This window comes from Engraulis encrasicolus, unplaced genomic scaffold (genome assembly GCF_034702125.1).
Source record: "Engraulis encrasicolus isolate BLACKSEA-1 unplaced genomic scaffold, IST_EnEncr_1.0 scaffold_41_np1212, whole genome shotgun sequence".
In the NCBI taxonomy this organism is placed as follows: Eukaryota; Metazoa; Chordata; class Actinopteri; order Clupeiformes; family Engraulidae; genus Engraulis; species Engraulis encrasicolus.
Window position 1 is genome coordinate 463112 of NW_026945720.1, and position 18592 is coordinate 481703.

General features: G+C 42.5%; 1 protein-coding gene and 1 long non-coding RNA gene across 4 annotated transcripts; both read right to left on the bottom strand.

Moving 5' to 3' along the window:
* Nucleotides 1–1887: 1887 nt before the first annotated feature.
* On the bottom strand, nt 1888–4642 carry LOC134443985 (uncharacterized). Of its 3 annotated transcripts, none has more exons than XR_010033825.1 (6): nt 4584–4642; nt 3748–4118; nt 3260–3338; nt 3021–3129; nt 2641–2745; nt 1888–2056 (listed from the first exon to the last, which is right to left on the bottom strand). It is a non-coding gene; the product is annotated as an uncharacterized LOC134443985 (long non-coding RNA). The 3 variants fall into 3 exon arrangements; XR_010033824.1 differs by lacking the exon at nt 4584–4642 and having other exon boundaries at nt 3748–3852; nt 4049–4334; XR_010033823.1 differs by lacking the exon at nt 4584–4642 and having other exon boundaries at nt 3748–4334.
* A 3931-nt stretch (nt 4643–8573) lies between these two features.
* On the bottom strand, nt 8574–10003 carry LOC134443995 (merozoite surface protein CMZ-8-like). The gene is made up of 4 exons (XM_063193489.1): nt 9884–10003; nt 9679–9778; nt 9009–9587; nt 8574–8735 (listed from the first exon to the last, which is right to left on the bottom strand). The coding sequence occupies exons 1-4, from the start codon at nt 9925–9927 to the stop codon at nt 8583–8585; spliced, it is 876 nt and encodes a 291-aa protein (XP_063049559.1). The 5' UTR covers nt 9928–10003; the 3' UTR covers nt 8574–8582.
* Between the last annotated feature and the right edge of the window lie 8589 nt (nt 10004–18592).

Here is an 18592-nt window from a genome sequence, read left to right on the forward strand (position 1 = left end):
ATCACACACACATCTCCCTTGCAAAGTGGTAAAGAGCAGTTGGACACCATGTGCTGGTAGCAGCTCGCTAGATAGAAGCTACTTTACATGCAACCATAAAGAGTTTTAAGATATCCCCCGTTGTTGTTGTGATGATATAATGACAAACAGTTACAGTTACAACCGTTATAAACAACAGCAAAGCCCTCTTACCTTGTCCTAGAGCAGGGAAAAGCACACACAATGTGGTTTGCAACGTGGTTTGAGACCATGTGCTCGCTAGCTACAAGCTACTATGCACTATGTACAAGCTACTTTACACTGCAAACATAAAGAGTTTTAAGATATCCCCCGTTGTTGTTGTGATGATATAATGACAAACAGTTACAGTTACAACCGTTATAAACAACAGCAAAGCCCTCTTACCTTGTCCTAGAGCAGGGAAAAGCACACACAATGTGGTTTGCAACGTGGTTTGAGACCATGTGCTCGCTAGCTACAAGCTACTATCACAGCACGAAAAGGGGGATTTGTGACAATGAACTCGTCCCTAATCGTCCACGGACTTGCCTAACTTTCGTCTGATTTTGAGCGCTTGAGAGAATCAAAATTAACAGTTTTGCTGACAGTTAACTCGCCCGGAAGCGAATCGCGAGCCGCGGGCAGGTCTCACAGCAGGGTGTTAATGGCCCAACGATTAGCGATTACCACATGAAAGGCAATGACAGCCAGCCCAGAACGCGGACTAGCCTTTCTCTTATTGGACGAAAAAGACACATGGCTCAAAGTAAAAGAGCTGCGCTATTGGTTAGCAGGGTCGGCAGCTACGACCTTCTATTGGTCACAATGATACATTGGTCACGTTGGATTAATTTATGCAGACCGTATACAGTAGGTCCGTTTAATTATGCAAAAATTATTATTATTATACCTAGGTTGATTTTACTTAGTATATTCACGTGATGGGGCTTTAGCATGCATGCATGATGTGAATTTATTGATAAAATGAAAATTAATGAAATGAAAATGATTTTTTAACGCTTTTAATATCACACCAAACAATGTACACACACTTTGACAAGAACCATGCAACTACACACATACCCTGCAAACAATATACTCTATATGCAGTGATTTACACAGCACTCAGGTCACAAATGTACAACTAGGAAACATTTCATTACCGACAGATTAGGTTTGGGCAGGCTGTCATAATGCTTTAGCGTACGTATCGCACGCTAGTGCATTCAGCGTGTTGGTGCGACGCATTTTGAATTTAAATCGTGCTCCTCAACGCACCAGTAAAACGCTTTCATGCACTTTTGACACGTGACGAGGTTTGCACAGTTTTCCCCGCCGTGTCTGCGATTTTGTTTTGTCACAGTGCATTTGTTACTAAACGCAAATATGCTTTGCTGTGCCCTAACCAAAACCACCCCTAAACCTAACCTGTCAGTGAAGTAATGTTTCTGCTGCTTTACTTTTGCCAAGAACAGCGAGATTAGGCGAATTTCTGCCTAAATTGTGCCTAAACCAAAACCATCCCTAAACCGAACCTGTCACAGGGCGTTGTGGAGCACGACTTAACTTGAAAATGCGTATTAGACACCCGCGATAGTGGGTTCAAATCAGCGTGTCATAGATACGCCTAGCCTATGCATGATGTTTGGGAAGGGCACAATTCATAAAACTCAGTAACATACAATGCTTTTTCAAAAAAGGGTTCTATGTTCCCCGCTGCATCCAAGTAGACTGCTGCCACACTGCTAAGAGCAGGTTGTCAGAGCACCTCTGACAGGTTAGGTTTAAGGATAGTTTTAGTCAGGGCACATACAAAAATGGATTTGAGTAAAAGTTGTCAATTCATAGTAAATACGTGGTAAATATGAAAGTAAGAGGAAAAAATAGTACAGGTACTGCCTTTTAATACAGACTATACAGGTATGTACAACATTATAAACATTGCTGTTGATTTCATGTTCTTCAGCCGCCAATCATGCCAGAAGGGTCTACTGAAGGTCTCTGGTCACTGTGTCCTCGTCATACTGCAACAGGCACTCAGTCTCACTTCTGGGAGCTGTAGAAACAACAAATAAATTAATACTTCACCATGCACCTCATATTGACATAGCAAATATATCAATAAGCAAGTCATATTGAGCCCAACAGGGATAATCTTACACTATTTTTGTCTTCTATAGTCTCCCTGCCAGGATATGTAGGATGTAAGAAAATAAATCAAAACATAGCAATGCACAGCATTGACAACTTATCTATAAAGTAGCACACGTCATATTGCCAATGTAGGCCAGGGGTGGGGAACTATGTCTTGAGGGCCGTTTGCGACCCTTGAGGCCGTTTTATCTGGTCCCCGATATAATTTTTATGTTATTCAGCTTCACATAAAATGACATATTTTGTAAAGGAACCTTAGAAAATACATTTGCAATACAATTAAGTTATATTCAGGGAAGCTGAAGAAGGTGGTGTTTGTTTAAATGTGGCTGCCTTCAATATAGGTCTAAAGTGAAGGGGAAAATCCTGGTTTGTGTTCATAGTACGGCCCTTGGAGGACTTTTACGGCCCCTCGGATGAATTTGAATTGGCCCTTCGAATGAGAAAGGTTCCCCACCACTGAGGTATGCTATAGGTTAAGCTTACCCTCTTTCACTCCTCTGTGGAGAGACTGTGCTTATTTCAGGTTGGCTTCCAGATGCGTCTGTAGCACAGCACACAGGATTGCAGGACACAGCATCCTGCAGGACACTACAAAAAACAAACAAACAAACAAACAAAAACAAGGGGAATGAATAAATGACCTGCCCAGTTATTAAACAAATGAAAATTGATGTGCCAGAGCTGTGGTAAAAGTAACCTTGGGTCCAAATCATCTATGCCTAGGGTGTGTGTGTGTGTGTGTGTGTGTGTGTGTGTGTGTGTGTGTGTGTGTGTGTGTGTGTGTGTGTGGTAAATCCAGTGTGCACATTATTCAGATATGAGAATTAATTCATTCATTCATTTTAACTGACATCAGTACATACCCATATCAGTGCCATTTCACCCTGCCAAGACACTGGACCTGGGTCTATTGGAGCTCTCTGCTCAGGGTGTCCTCGCCATACTGCAGCAGGCACTCTGTTTCTATAGTTCCTAGAAGCGAGACAAATAAATAAATGAATAAATACTTCACCATGCCCCTCATATTGACATAGCACCATGCACCTCATATTGAAATATGTCAATAAGCAAGACCTATTGAGCCCAACAGGGATAATCTTACACTATATCAGTTTTCTGTGGTCTCTTGTAAGATTGGCCCATCACCATTCTGCAGGACACTACCGTCTCCCTGCCAGGATCTGTAGGATGTAAGAAAATGAATCAAAGCATAGCAATGCACAGCATTGACAACTTATCTATAAAGTAGCACAAGTCATATTGACAATGTAGGCCAGGGGTGGGGAACCTATGTCTCTAGGGCCGTTTGCGACCCTTGAGGCATTTTTATCTGGCCCCCCCGATATAATTTTAATGCTATTCAGCTTCACATGAAATATACATATTTTGTAAAGGAATCTTAGAAAATACATTTGCAATACAATTAAGTTATATTCAGGGAACCTGAAGAAGGTGGCGTTTGTTTAAATCCTGGTTTGTGTTCATAGTACGGCCCTTGGAGGACTTTTACGGCCCCTCGGATGAATTTGAAGTGGCCCTTCGAATGAGAAACGTTCCCCGACCCTGACGTAGGCTATAGGTTAAGCTTACCCTCTTTCACTCTTCTGTGGTGAGACTGTGCCCATTTTGGGTTGACCTCCACACGCGTCTGTAGCACAGCACACAGGATTGCAGGACACAGCATCCTGCAGGACACTTCAAAAAACAAGGGGAACGAATAAATGACCTGTCCAGTTCTATAAAAAAGAATACCCTGAAAAAGAACACCCTGTTGTTTCTACAGCTCCTAGAAGCGAGACAAATAAATTAAATAATTCGCCATGCACCTCATATTGACATAGCAAATGTATCAATGAGCAAGTCATATTGGTCACAAAGAAGTTAATCTTACATTCTTTCAGTCTTCTATGGCGAGTTAGGCCTTCAGGTGACTCGTCTTCGCCATATTATGAGACAGCAGCCTGTGAAAACATGGCAAATAGAATAACCCATTAACCTTGGGTCCTAATATAATACATGGACATAAACTAGCCTACATTATTTAGACAAGGTCAGTAGACCTCCACGTGAAACAATAAGAAAAAGTGATCATACATAATTTCAATTTCTTGAAGAGGCCATCTACACTTATTTCTGCAACAAGTGCTGTTTTGAGGACCCATACTTTTTAAGGACAGGTTGCCTACTGTTGCAAATGCCAGGGTAGGGCCTATTTCACATTGATTTCGGGGTGGCGTGCTCTATTAACTTGACCACTCTGGTCGACATTGAGCTCGCGCTGATACATTGGGCTCGCGTTACTGAGAGCTGCCGCCAGAACTACTCAAGGTTAGCCGTCATAATATAGAACAACACAAGGAAGAATCGGTCGGTTTGGTGAAAGGGCAAGGTGTTTCAAAGTAGCATAGAACTAAATTATATCCCACCTTTGACTTGATTTTACGCAGGTGGGTCTTGGAACCCCTGTGTGACTGCCTAGGTTTCAGGATAGGGAAAGTAAAACAAAAATCATTGAGTAAAATCGATGGGGGACAAATTGTAGCTTTTGTAGACTACGTCGCTACTTGAGGAAAAATAGCTTAAATACAGGGACGTTAGCTACTCGATACATGGTAGTGACGCTACGACCAAGCTACTAGAGAATGTAATTAAACTAGTCGCTTCGCTACTGCCCAGCACTGAAAACCAAGGACACTCCCAACTGAGATCGCTCCCGGACGTGTAGTCCCAGGTGTTTCTATCACTCCCGGACGTGTAGTCCCACCGATTATATTTCACGTATCATCATACACTGCCACATACAAGCAATTTAGGGTTAGGGTTAAGGTTAAGGTTAGAAACAAAAAACTAACATCAAAAAGATAACTAACTCCGTTATATGGCGGTGGGATCGATAGTCTGGCTAGTAGCTGGGTCTTTTACCGTCCAAAAAGGGCCTAATCGTTACGCGCTGGATAGAAGCACCAAAATTGGTGTAGACCTTCCTTAGGGTGTTCTCCATCATTTCAGAAGGGGTGCCCCAAATTTCAATGTCATTAAGGTCATTTTTATGGGGTAAATCCAAGATGGCTGCCCAAAACAAGCCAATAGTAGTAAAATGCTGTACTGCCTGGACATAATGGTGTTATGGGCCAATCCACCTATTTGTGTGTGATGTATACAAACTGAACTTTGAAAATATGTGCAAAACTTACCATGAAAACAATGTTATATATGTCTTATTTAGATTCAAAAAGAGGAAAATCATAAAAACCATGGTCAGAATGAGATCATTCTACAATTGAGAGCTAATTTCTGGGCAGTTAGCTATTGAACCAACATTCATTAAGAGTTTTAAAAACTTGCAGTGGGTCTTATCTATAAAATCCAAAAAGAAAATGTGGTTAGAAAATTTAGGGGAGAAGAGATAAACCCTTGAACCCTTGAGCCTGTAGGCTTTGTGTGGAAAGGTCTTCGGAAACCCTGTGACTGATGCAATGTTGGTGCCCTAGAAGACAAGTCAGCACAGTTCAGACGAGCCAGCCAGAGGAGGTCACCGCCAGCCTTGTATCGAGGTTCCAGCGTCTTCATCGGGGAACTCGGCATGGATATGCAAGACGACACTCGAATCACTGATGGACAAATGCCTGAAACGGCTGGAAAAATAGAAAAGATGGTTACAGAGACTGTTATTGCTGTTCTTCTTTCAGTACAATATTTGCCTTCCATAAAATATTCACATGTTCCAATTTAATATTCTTGATGCTGTTGTAAATAAAATTTGCACACTGTCTTCACACTGTCTGCATAATTGAATTGGCCGCTTATGGTGATCTTGAACTCTGTACAAAAAGTTCCAGCATGCGTTGTGGCTCTCCTGCCTTCTCTCCAAGTTATAGTGATCTGATAAAGATAAGACATGGCGCAAGTTTGCTCTTATATGCACAGATGGTGTCAAATGAAAGTAATGCGACCTGAGCTAGGCAGCATAATGTTATCTCTTTCTGTGGGCATTGTCTCAGTTTCCACACTAGCATCTAACCTTATTACAAAAAAAAGCAGTTTTCTGACACTGATAGCCAGGTTACTCTCAGGTAAACATGAGATGATGCAATTTTCACAATGGAAACTTAACTGGCAACTATGGATAAATATGATGTCAACAGAGCATGGACTATTTCACCATTGTATACAACAGTGTTTCCCAACCAGGGGTACGTGGAAAATGTGATACTAACAAATGTATGGAGTGCACTCACATTGGTATAGAGGATCATATAGAGCAGGGATGGGCAACTGGAGGACCAGGGGCCACATGCGGCCCGCCTCCTTACTAAGTGCGGCCCATAGATAAGCCATACTTATAAATTATAATGAACAATCTGTTAAAATTACACTGTTGGCTGACAGAGAACACTCATTGCTTCCAAACTTTTTCGGCGGCCACTGAGCAACCAACTGCACCTTTAATCTGCAAGCTGCAGTCAGATCCGCAGTCATCTGGCCCTCCAATGTTCACAATGAAAAAAATGTGGCCCTCCTTCATGAGAGTTGCCCACCCCTGATATAGAGCATGAAGGAGGGGGTACTCATGATATGACTAAATTAATTAGGGGGTACACAGGGCAAAAAAGGTTGGGGATCACTGGAATACAAGACATAATGGATGCATTTTTAGAATGCCATGTAGGCTATTGGACAAAGGAAAGCTGGCTATTCTCCAGCACAGACAGTGCACAGGGTGCTGTTCAAATGCAGCCAAGTTGTATGTAGACACATTTTATGATCAGCCGATGGTGATCGCCGTTTGCCGCACTTTCTTTTCTTCTTTTCATCCAGTCCCCAGTCGGACTGTTCGCCGTCGTCCTCCGGGTCCGGCACCTCCTCATGCTCCTCCTCCTCCTCTTCCCCTCCCGGGCGAGGGTCCTGGCGCGTCGGGAGCTGGCTTCTGTTGTCGAGCTCGGCCATTTCCTCGGGCCTCAAGATGTGTCCTAGGAAAATGTTTCTTATTTGCAGGACCTCGTCAGCCTCCCGCGAGTTCCCCTGGTAGAACCTTTTGTTTGTGACGAGCTCGTGGCACATCTGCCGTGCCATCTTTGGCTGCTGTGCGGGGTCGGCTCTCTTCACAGCCTAAGAGATGGAGCATACATACATACATACATACATACATACATACATACATACATACAGCCATTAAAAATACATACATTCAGTAATACCTGCATGCTAGCCTGCATAATAAAGTCCTTGTACTCACATGGGTGGCGAGGGAGTCCCTCAATCCCCGGAAGGTCGGCGGGGTGCCGGGGAGGCCAAGCTCCGTCCACACCAGTCGGAAAAACTCCAGGAGGGCTGGGGCGCGGCCGTTGGTGCGGCCCGAAAAAACAAATGGCCCCTGCCATCCGGCCATTTTTACTCGCCCTGCCAGCCACTTTTTCATCAGAGCAAACACTTTCCGGCTTACCGCCACCGGGGCAGGGCCAAAAGTCGCCCCCGTCTTGTGCTCTGCCACCTGTGTGAGGGCACAACGGGTTAAACATAAATTGCACTGTACCTTACATTAGAATATATGACAGAGATTTCCTTGCAGATGAACGGAGATGAAAACATACGTAGATGACGTAGCCCTCCGGGGTGCTCTCTGCCGTCTCGACCTCGTTGAACACCATGTTTTTAAGGGCCACGAGACGATGGCCGGTCTCTGCAACGATGAGGCCGGCCAGGACCGACAAGAACCGGATAACGTCCCCCCTCTGGTGGGTACTTAAAGCTCGCTCTAAGAAAAGTAAGAAAAAAGTACACGAAAAATTCTTAGATTAACAATTGTAAGTCATTGACACCCTAATAATGTTGGATATGCAAATTTACATATAGACTTACCCAGGTAGGACTCGACTGTCTGGTTGGTGCGTTTGATGCACTGGGCGTGGGTCTTGAGGGGAAGGATGTTGGCTGAAAAGCAGAATAGCATACAATAAAGTTGAATAGAATAGAATAGAACAGAATAAAATAGAATAGAATAGAATAGAATAGCATGGAATGGAATGGAATAAAATAGAATAAAATAGGCTAAAAGGAGAATATATTACTGCAGACTTCAGAGCCTTACCAGATTTATTCCTTTTAACACTCAACTGGTGGCTCAGCACCTTTGCCCGGATGTTTTTGATCTGTCTTTCTAGCTCCAAAGAGATGTTGACGGTCCTCTGCGTGCTCAGTCTGACGCCTGGGGGCTGCGCTTTTCCCAGCCACGTAAAGAAGGATTTCGCACTCTGAAGTTTGTGTTTTATTGTCGTTGGCTTATATGCTTTCTGCTTCCAAGCGTTGAGCACACTAGAACATGTATTTAGGGAAGATTTAAAGTCAATTGCAATGTATTTGACACTCAGGACAACAGGAACGATCATTACATGTTAGTACTTACACCCTGACGTGCGATAAATCTTTTAGAAACTCCAGATCCCCGGTGGGGACCCGCTGTTTCGCGGCCAGGCACAGATAATCCCTGGCAAGATTAACCCTCTGGGTTGTGTTCTCTGTGTCCTTCTTTGTAGGAGAGTCCACAGTATAATGCTCCTTGTATTTTTGCAATATTTTTTCTACAAAAAACAGAAGCAGGCAATTAATATCAAATTAAATTACCCTTTGCATACCATGGTTTTCCAATGTGGTTTACCATTAGGCACATTAGTTACAGTTACATTAGTTACAGTCCCTGAAGCGATGTGTCTTTGTGTGTCTTGCTCAGGGGCGCTTCAACCGTGAGTTGAGGAGTAGTGTGAGCTATGACTGCCTTAACACGGCTGCTTCCATTGAGAAAGGAAATTAATCTTTGTAGAGCTGTAGGGGGGAACATTTTAAAACATACATACCGTAGGCCGGCAAGCTTTTTTGGCTCTCTGAACCGCGCCCCCCGGGTCCTGCGCTGCTGCTGCTGCTGCTGCTGCTGCTGCTGGGGCCTGGACGCTTCTGCCCTGGGCCAGGGCGACAGCCCGCAGCTGCGCCACCTGCCGCTCAAGTTGGAAGATTTTGAGATCCTTTTCCCTGCATGCAGGGCACGCGGCAGGGCCGGCGGCGTGGGCAGTGGAGGGGCCGGTGGGAGGAGGAGGTCGAGGAGGAGGAGCGGCAGAGGAGGAGGTAGAAGGAGGAGGTAGAGGAGAGGTAGGAGGAGAGGTAGGAGGAGGAGGTAGAGGAGAGGAGCAGGTAGAGGAGGAAGGGCCGACAGCGGGGGTGGAGGGAGCAGAGGTGGAGGTAGAGGAGGAAGGGCCGACAGCGGGGGTGGAGGAGGAGGAGGCATCGGAGGCGGGTGGGGGGTTGCCGAGCGCGGCCAGCTGCTCGGGGGTCAGGTCAATGGTGCTGACCAGCAGCTGACCGCTGGCCCTCAGCTTCCTCAGCTCGTCTATGGCCTTGGATTTGGTGGCCTCAAAACGCAAGGCCGCGCGCTGGTCGTCCTAAGAAATAAAAATGATTATTTGGTAACTATAGATAAGGTCTTTGTGATATTCCAATTTTGTGTGTGCATATATCTTTGAAAAAGCTTACTGTGAGCTGGCCATGCTGGCTGAGCAGGTGCTTGTCCAGTCTCTTCGATGCGTAGTCACAGAGACTGCACGCCAGCACATCTCCGTATGCTGCATTGACCCTAGTTAGGAAAATATAACTTTGAAAAAGGGCACTTAACAAAATATATAATCACGGTTAGTAATTATGAAATTGAGTTGATACAATAAAGTAAAAAGAGAATCACCGGCCATTGGAAGCCTGGACCAGGAGGTCCAGCTCCTTGTTCATGCACACTTTGTGCTTCTTCTTAAAGTGCTGGCGAATATTGGTGGCGAAAAAATTCCCACAAATCGCGCAGTGGTTTTCCATCTGAAAAACAAATACAAACACAGTTAGCTAACACACACACACACACACACACACACACACACACACACACACACACACACACACACACACACACACACACACAGAGACAGAGGAGAGTAGAGGAGAGGACAGGAGAGGAGAGTAGAGGAGAGGAGAGGAGAGGAGAGGAGAGGAGAGGAGAGGAGAGAGATCACACACACACACACAGAGAGAGACAGAGGAGAGTAGAAGAGAGTAGAGGAGAGGAGAGGAGAGGAGAGGAGAGGAGAGGAGAGAGATCACACACACACACACACACACACACACACACACACACACACACACACACACACAGAGAGAGAGGAGAGGACAGGAGAGGAGAGGAGAGGAGAGGAGAGAGATCGGAGCTGGTTTCCGGAATCCAATGAATGGAAAAGACCTGAGTTCCGCCAAAAGACCACGGTTATGGATAAGATTGGCTTACATCTAATGAATAGAACTGGATTAAGGAAACCTAGGGTTTTGGAAAGTTCATTAACACACACACACACACACACACAGATATGAATTAAAACAGCAGAAGTGCAAAGCATCTTGCCTTTAGCATTTAGTTTGACACAGACCATGTGCTTGTAGCAGCTAGTCAGCTAGAAGTTAGTTTACATGCAAACTTAAAGAGTTTTAAAGTAATAACCCCTTCGCCATCAGAGCAAAGATTATGATTGTTTTAATGATGTCATTGCAAACAGTTACAGTTAAAGCCGTTATAAACATCAGCAAAGCACCATTAAATTGTCTTAGCACAAGTAAAATCACACACACATCTCCCTTGCAAGGTGGTAAGGAGCAGTTGGACACAGTGTGCTGGTAGCAGCTCGCTAGATAGAAGCTGCTTTACATGCAACCATAAAGAGTTTTAAGATATCCCCCGTTGTTGTTGTGATGATATAATGACAAACAGTTAGAGTTACAACCGTTATAAACAACAGCAAAGCCCTCTCACTTTGTCCTAGAGCAGGCAAAAGCACACACAATGTGGTTTGCAATGTGGTTTGAGACCATGTGGTCGCTAGCTACAAGCTACTATGCACTATGTACAAGCTACTTTACATGCGACAATAAGGAGTTTTAAGATATCCCCCGTTGTTGTTGTGATGATATAATGACAAACAGTTAGAGTTACAACCGTTATAAACAACAGCAAAGCCCTCTCACCTTGTCCTAGAGCAGGGAAAAGCACACAAAATGTGGTTTGCAACGTGGTTTGATAACCATGTGCTCGCTAGCTACAAGCTACTATGCAAGATTTTCTACGACAAATAAGCGACTGACGTCCTGAAAACAAGCCCAAAAGAAGCGACTGACGGGCGTAGTGAAAACAAGCCCAAAATAAGCAACCGAAGGGGTGGGTCGTCAGTCGCGTGCCTAGTCAGGGAAGACCTTGCTCTTTGCAGGGGTCTGCGTGGCAGCTAAAATCCCCTCAAGTGACCACAGAAAGTGGCAGTTAACAATGCTGTAGTAGGGTCACTTGTAAGGATGAGTGAGAAAAAACGAGTTGCCATTGAGAAACACATTCAAATGACCGGCAGAGCAGGAGAAAACAGCAAGCCCAACCCTGAAAAGAGCAAGCCCAAAAAAACCGCAACCCCCGACTTCACAAAATTCAAAGCGACTGCTCAAAAAAAGAAGCCCAATGTCGCTTATAATAAGCGGACTTGGCAACACTGGCCAGCAGTTCTGACGGTTTAAAACCAACACATTAGGCAGGGAGCCAAGACCAAAAAAACATGTCAAAATTTTTTTTTGGCGAAACAGTCTAAAAAGTGTTTTATCTTTTGGAGAATGAATCTTAGAGAAAATTGGTTTTTGGGAGAGATTGATACCAAAAAGGCCAAAAAAACATGAGAAATGTAAAAAAAGGGCAAAATTCCATTCTTCAAAAGTGGGTTTTTGACAATAGTATTTTGTAGAGGAGAGTTAAAAGGTTAAAAAAATGAGTCTGGGAGGTCGCGGGGACCTTTGGTATATTTTTCATCATTGTTTATACACTAGCGCGTGTCCAGTAGGCCTAATCGGCTGCCATTTTGGATAGGAACGTGGTAGGAAGATGCCGTAAAGTTCCACACGTTCAGGGTGCCGCCCCGATGAAAACCCATCCTCTTTTGTCTCTCTAAGACCTTTTCGTTACAGTAGAAAGGGTTTCCGGAAACGCAGTCTCCTTTCAAATCAAATGGGGAAACGGTTTTTCTTGAATATCTCCGGAACGGTACGATCGTAGAGACTCCTCGATGTTTTCTGCATGCATAATTTGGGGTCAAGGGAACACGCCAGTCTTGTCCTGAAGTCTCTACGACCTTGCGTTTCCAAAGTTAGAGTTTTCCCTCCAAAAGTCACCATTCCAAAATGAATGGGAAAAACGTTTTTTTCAACCTAATCGGTCCAGGAACGAGCTACAAACCTTTATGCGTGTCTAGCGTTCGTGGGGAAAGAGACATTAAAACGCAACCTCACAACTCTCTCTCCGACCCTTGCCATGAATTTCTTACGAATATTTTTTCGTATTTTTCAAGGCATTTTTCATATTTTTTGGCGCTCAAAAACCTTTAGGGGCGCGGTTCGCATAGGAACGTCTTAGAAAGATTCCAGAAAAACGTTCCACGCGCTCGGGCCGATGAGACGATTCAAACGCACTGTCTTTGGCTCTCTGCCACGTTGCTTTCAGATTAAATGGTGTATTAATTCAGACTGCAGCCTGAATCCCTAGGCCGAATTGGCTCCATTTGATAGAACGTCGTAGGTAAGATTAACGGAAAGTTTGACGCAGCTCGGCGGGCTGCCGATGAGACGATTCAAACGCCACCGTCGGTTTGGCTCTCTACGACGTTGCTTTCTATTTTTTAAGATAAATTTGTATTCAATTCATATTCGTAGGCCTCATCCAAGGCCTAATCGGACTGCCATCTTGGATAGAACGTGGTAGGAGTTTGCACACCGCAATGTTGTCAACGCGTTCAGGGTGTCGCCCCGATGAAAACCCATCCTCTTTGTGTCTCTCTAACACTTCGGTTACCGTAGACATGGTTCCTCCGGAAACCGCAGTGCAATTCAATGGGAAACAATTTCTTAGGGTCCTCGAAAAAAAGTTCATCCCCAAAACCTATACCAATAGACTCCAAATGATCTGAAACGTACTCCTACAAATTTCCTGGGGGGCTTTTTGGATCTGGGACTTTGTCTTTTTTTGGCTCCAAGCGTCTCCATTCAAATGAAACGGGAAAACGCTTTTTCGAGCTAATCGTTCCAGAACGAGCTAGAAACCTATATTCGGTGTCCACGTTTCGGGGGGGATAGACATTAAAACGCAACCCTCACACTCTCTCTCTCCCGACCTTGCTCGTGAAATCCTAACATATTTTTCGTAATGTTTCGAAAAGCTAGGCCCTCAAAAGCGTTTAGGGGCGCGTTACGCATAGGGAAACGTCATAAAAAGATTCCAAAAAGTTCCAACGCCGTTCGGGTGCCGCCCCGATACAAACCCATCCTCATTTGTGTCCCCCTGCGACCCTTATGTACAGTAGACCGGGGTTTCCGGAAACGCGTAATAACCCTTCGTGTAGAGGCCGCGGTTTCGCGAGGAACGTCCCTAGGGACCTCCGGGAGTTGTTCCCGTTTCGATCCCGGTCCCCGGGCTGCCTGACCGCGCCGCCTTTGATCCGGTTAGGCCCGTCAAAGCTGGTTTAGGTGAAGCGTATCGGCCCCCGTAATATTTTCAGAGGGAAAAAGACGAGTTCCCCTATCGGGGACGACGACGCGAATCCGCGCATCCTCTCCGCGGCTCCTCCTGCGACGTCGACTTGAATTTTTACGAATAAATTTGTTTAATTTTCAAAAACGCGAAAAGGGAAGCTGTACTGGCGACCGTTTTTGAACGCCCCCGAAACGTCGTAGAAAGATTCCGTCCGTTTCCACGCCGTCCGCGGTTATACGCCCCGCTTCAACGGCACAACGCTCGGGCGTACTCTACGACCTTCCCTCGGCGTTTGAGGCCTGATTTTTCTTTTTTCCAGAAGCCCAGTTCTGAAGACAACAGTCATGTCCGGAGTCCCTAACACCTTCTAATTTTTTCACGAAAAAACGAAAAACCAGATCCCAGCCTCGCCTCGCGTTCGGCGGCTTTTCGAGACGGTTAAAACGCATCCTCCCGCGGCACTCTACGACGTTCCTGCGAACTTTAGGGAATTATTTTAATTATTATTTAAATCGGGTGCGTATTCGGGCCGCCATTCTGGACGGCGAAGGTCGTAGAAAGACGGCGGGAAGCGTCGACGGCGCGCGTACGGCCACAGAGACGATTCCACCATCCCCTCGCTTCTCTCTACTACCTTTCCGCGAGATTTTCCATTTTTTTCGTTTCTAAGGGTTTTCAAACCGGCCTAGTTATCCCTGGCAGAATTCAAGAAACATCAAAAACACACACAACACACACAAACAAACACATCAATTCAAGACGCCACAAAAAATCCAATTCACAAATACAATCACAAAAATCCATCAACAAACATTCAACAACACACACATCACTCACATTCAACAATTTCCAATCATTACAATCAAAAATCCAAAAATTTCACACCACAATCAACACAAACCACACATCAAAAATCACAATCATCACCATCAAAATCACACACATACATAAAATGACACAATTTCCACACAAATCACACAACAACACACAACAACCATACATTTCACAATCACAATCATCAACATCAATAAAACAAACTCCCATTCACACAAACATCAACCAACACAAAACACATCCAACAAAGCATAACACATCCACAATTCACATAATCAAACAATATCACACACATCACCATCACAAAAAAAAACCATCAAACATCAACAAAACACAAACACAAACATCAACCAAATAACAATCCAACACACAACAAACACAATCCACACAAAAACACCAAACAACATCACAAACCAAACATCACCGAAAATCACCAATCAAACAATCATCATCACAAAAAACAACATCCTCCAAAATCATCATCAAAACATCATTTCACACAATTCACATTCACACACAAAAACAAAAAATCAATTCACACACACATCAAACACAAAACAAATTCAACCCGATCACACACACAATAACACCCTTCAAACATCAACATCCGAATCACCAATCATCAACATCAAAACATCACACAATTCATTTCACAAACACACTAAACGACCAAACACACCAACACAACAACAAACAACAAAATCCCAATTCATTTCCAAATTTCCACACACAAACAAACATCATCAAAAGCAATCAAAATCACACGACTTCAAATCACAACAATCAACATCACAAACTCCCAAAACCAAAACAAACAAAACACCACACATCAAAACACAAAATCCATCAGCACCCACAACACCACATCACCAACACACAAAACCAAAACAAAAAACAACAACCATCAACAAGAATTCAACAAATTCAATTCAACCAACACAAACATCAACACATACAAACACACAACACACGAATCACCATTCAATCACAAAACATCATCATTCACAATCATCACCTACAAAAACAAACATCAAAAAAACACATCATCACAACAACAATTCCACACACAACAATCAACAAAACAACAATCAACACCAACGTTCAATCCAAAACACAACACAAACCACACAACACACACACAAAAAAAATCAAATCAAACAATTCCACCCCAAATTCACAATCACATCCACATCACAAATTGCACATTCATCAAAACATTCACAAATCAATTCACACACAAATTCACCAAAAAACACTTCACCAAACAATCACACCAACAAACAAAACAATTCACATTCAATTCCCACAAATTCACACCAAACATCACACCCAACATCAAAACCAAAAACACAAACAATCATTTCATTCAAAAAAACCCAAATCCAAACAAAAACACACAAAAAAACACACAAATCACCAATATAGTTTTCTAATGAAATTAGACACAACAAACAAGCAACAATCACACACAACACGCTTCACAAAAATCACACACACACAATCACAAACATATGCCCAAAACACAAACACACCACAACAATCCCACCACCACACACATCCAAACAAAAAAAAAACACCAACAAAAAAAAATTCATCATCACAAACCAAACAACAACCAAAACACACACAACACAACAACACCAACAACATCATCACACATCACAAAATTCACACACCAGATCATCAATCCCAAAAACAACAACAAACAATCAAACACGACAAATCACCAACATCACAATTTCAAACACAACATTCACATCACACACAAAAAGACACACAACACAAAAACACACAAAACAATCATCACAACAACAAAATTCAATACCACACACAACACAACAACAAACACCCACACAAAACTCCCACACAACCATCAACCACAATTCAACTACTAAACAAAACAACAACAACAAACATCAAAAACATCACTCAAACATCCAATCAGACCAACCAAACTCAAACACAAAAAACAATTCACACACAATCACACATCACACATTCACTCACACACACAATCACACAAACCACAATCCCACAACACAATCAACCATCAACACAACCATCAATCAAAATTTCAACCACACATCAACAAATCACAACCAAATCACACGAACACACACTCAACACATCACCCACAAACAACAAAACCACACAACAACATCATCAAGCCACAAATCAAAATCCACTCCAAAACATTCACAACAGCACAACAATCAATTCTTCATTGCACACACACAAATCCCACACACAACACAATTCATCAAACAACAAAACATACTCCATCAAAAATCCACACAACATTCAAACATCACAACACACAACATCACCAACACCCCAAAAAAATCAAAACAATCATTCCTTCATTCATCTCATTCCAAACCATCAATTCATCAATTCATTCAATTCATTCGACACCAATTCAAACCAAACAAAACTCACAAACCTAATCAAAACACATACAACAACACAACATCACACCAACAAATAACAACCACAACATCAATCAAACAATCAACAATCACACATCAACATAAATCACAATCCAAAATCAAAATCAACACACACAAATTCATTCAAGTCTCACAACAACAATTCAACATCACAAACACAATCAAAACACACACAATCATCTACACAACACACAACACAACAAAAACACCATCACACACAAAAAAATTCATCAAATCATCTGCAAAATCATCACACACACCACAACATTCACATTCCACATCACTCACACACATCAAATCAAAACAAACAAAATTCACAACACACAAATTCAACAATCATTCACTCACATCATCAACACAAAATTCATAAATACAATCATCAACACAAACAGTCAACACATTCCAACATTCATCAACGAAACACTCACATCAAAACCAACATCATCATCCAACTCCACACACAATCACAATCAACAACAACCACACAAAAATTCATTCAAAAAAACAAAATTTCCAATCACACACACACTCATCAATCCACCAAAAATCAACACAAAACAATCAAATTCAACATCACCAATCACACAAACATCATCAACTACCAACAACAACCAAAAAACATCAACAACAACTACAAAAATCAAACAACACACAAATCACCAACAATTTCAAAACAATCACCCCTCAAAAACCCAATCCAAATCACAATCACCCATCAAATCACAACAAAAAACACACACAATTCCACAAACCAAACACAATCACAAAACAAATTTCACATCAGCCACCACACATTCAACAAAACACAAAATCATCCAAACAAATTCAATAAAAAATTCAAATCACAAACAATCCCACACACAAACAAAAAAAACATCATTCACAAAACAAAAACATCAACCACACATCACACACAAAATCACAAATCACATTTCAAAATCACCACACACACATCAACACATCAACAAACAAAACACAAACAACAACCAAACACCACAACACAAAACAACACACAAAAAAACATCAAACAAACCCAACACAACAACAAAAAACACACACAACACATCAAACAAATCACACCATCACAATCAAACCAAAAAACATCATCAACATCAAACACCAACAATAAAACAATCACAACACAATCACATTCAAATCACAACATCACAACAACAACAAAATCCCACAAATTCAACACCAATCAATCACAAACAATCAATCAACACAAAAAAATATCACATCTAATCAAAACAAAACACCAATGCAAAACAAAACATTTCACAAACACATCAACAATTCACAAGCATCATTCAACATCACCCCAACACACACATCAGAGGGGTTCAAAACTTCAAAACCCAAACACAAAACAATCAAAAAGACAAAAAAACATAAACACACATCATATTCATCAAAACATTCAACAAAAAATCATCACAAAAAAACAAACAAATTCACACAACAACAACACAACACAACAAAAACAACCAATCAAACACAAAACAAAAAAAACAGACACCAACAAACCAAAAACAACAAACACACAAATTCACTAACAAATCATCACACAAAA

Excerpts from the sequence above, each read along its gene's own strand:
- LOC134443995 (XM_063193489.1), bottom strand. The coding sequence starts at position 9,927 with ATGAACAAGGAGCTGGACCTCCTGGTCCAGGCTTCCAATGGCCG. Across the intron at positions 9,779-9,883 it reads GTCCAGGCTTCCAATGGCCG|GGTCAATGCAGCATACGGAG; the intron begins GTGATTCTCTTT and ends TTTCCTAACTAG. Across the intron at positions 9,588-9,678 it reads GCCAGCATGGCCAGCTCACA|GACGACCAGCGCGCGGCCTT; the intron begins GTAAGCTTTTTC and ends TTTATTTCTTAG.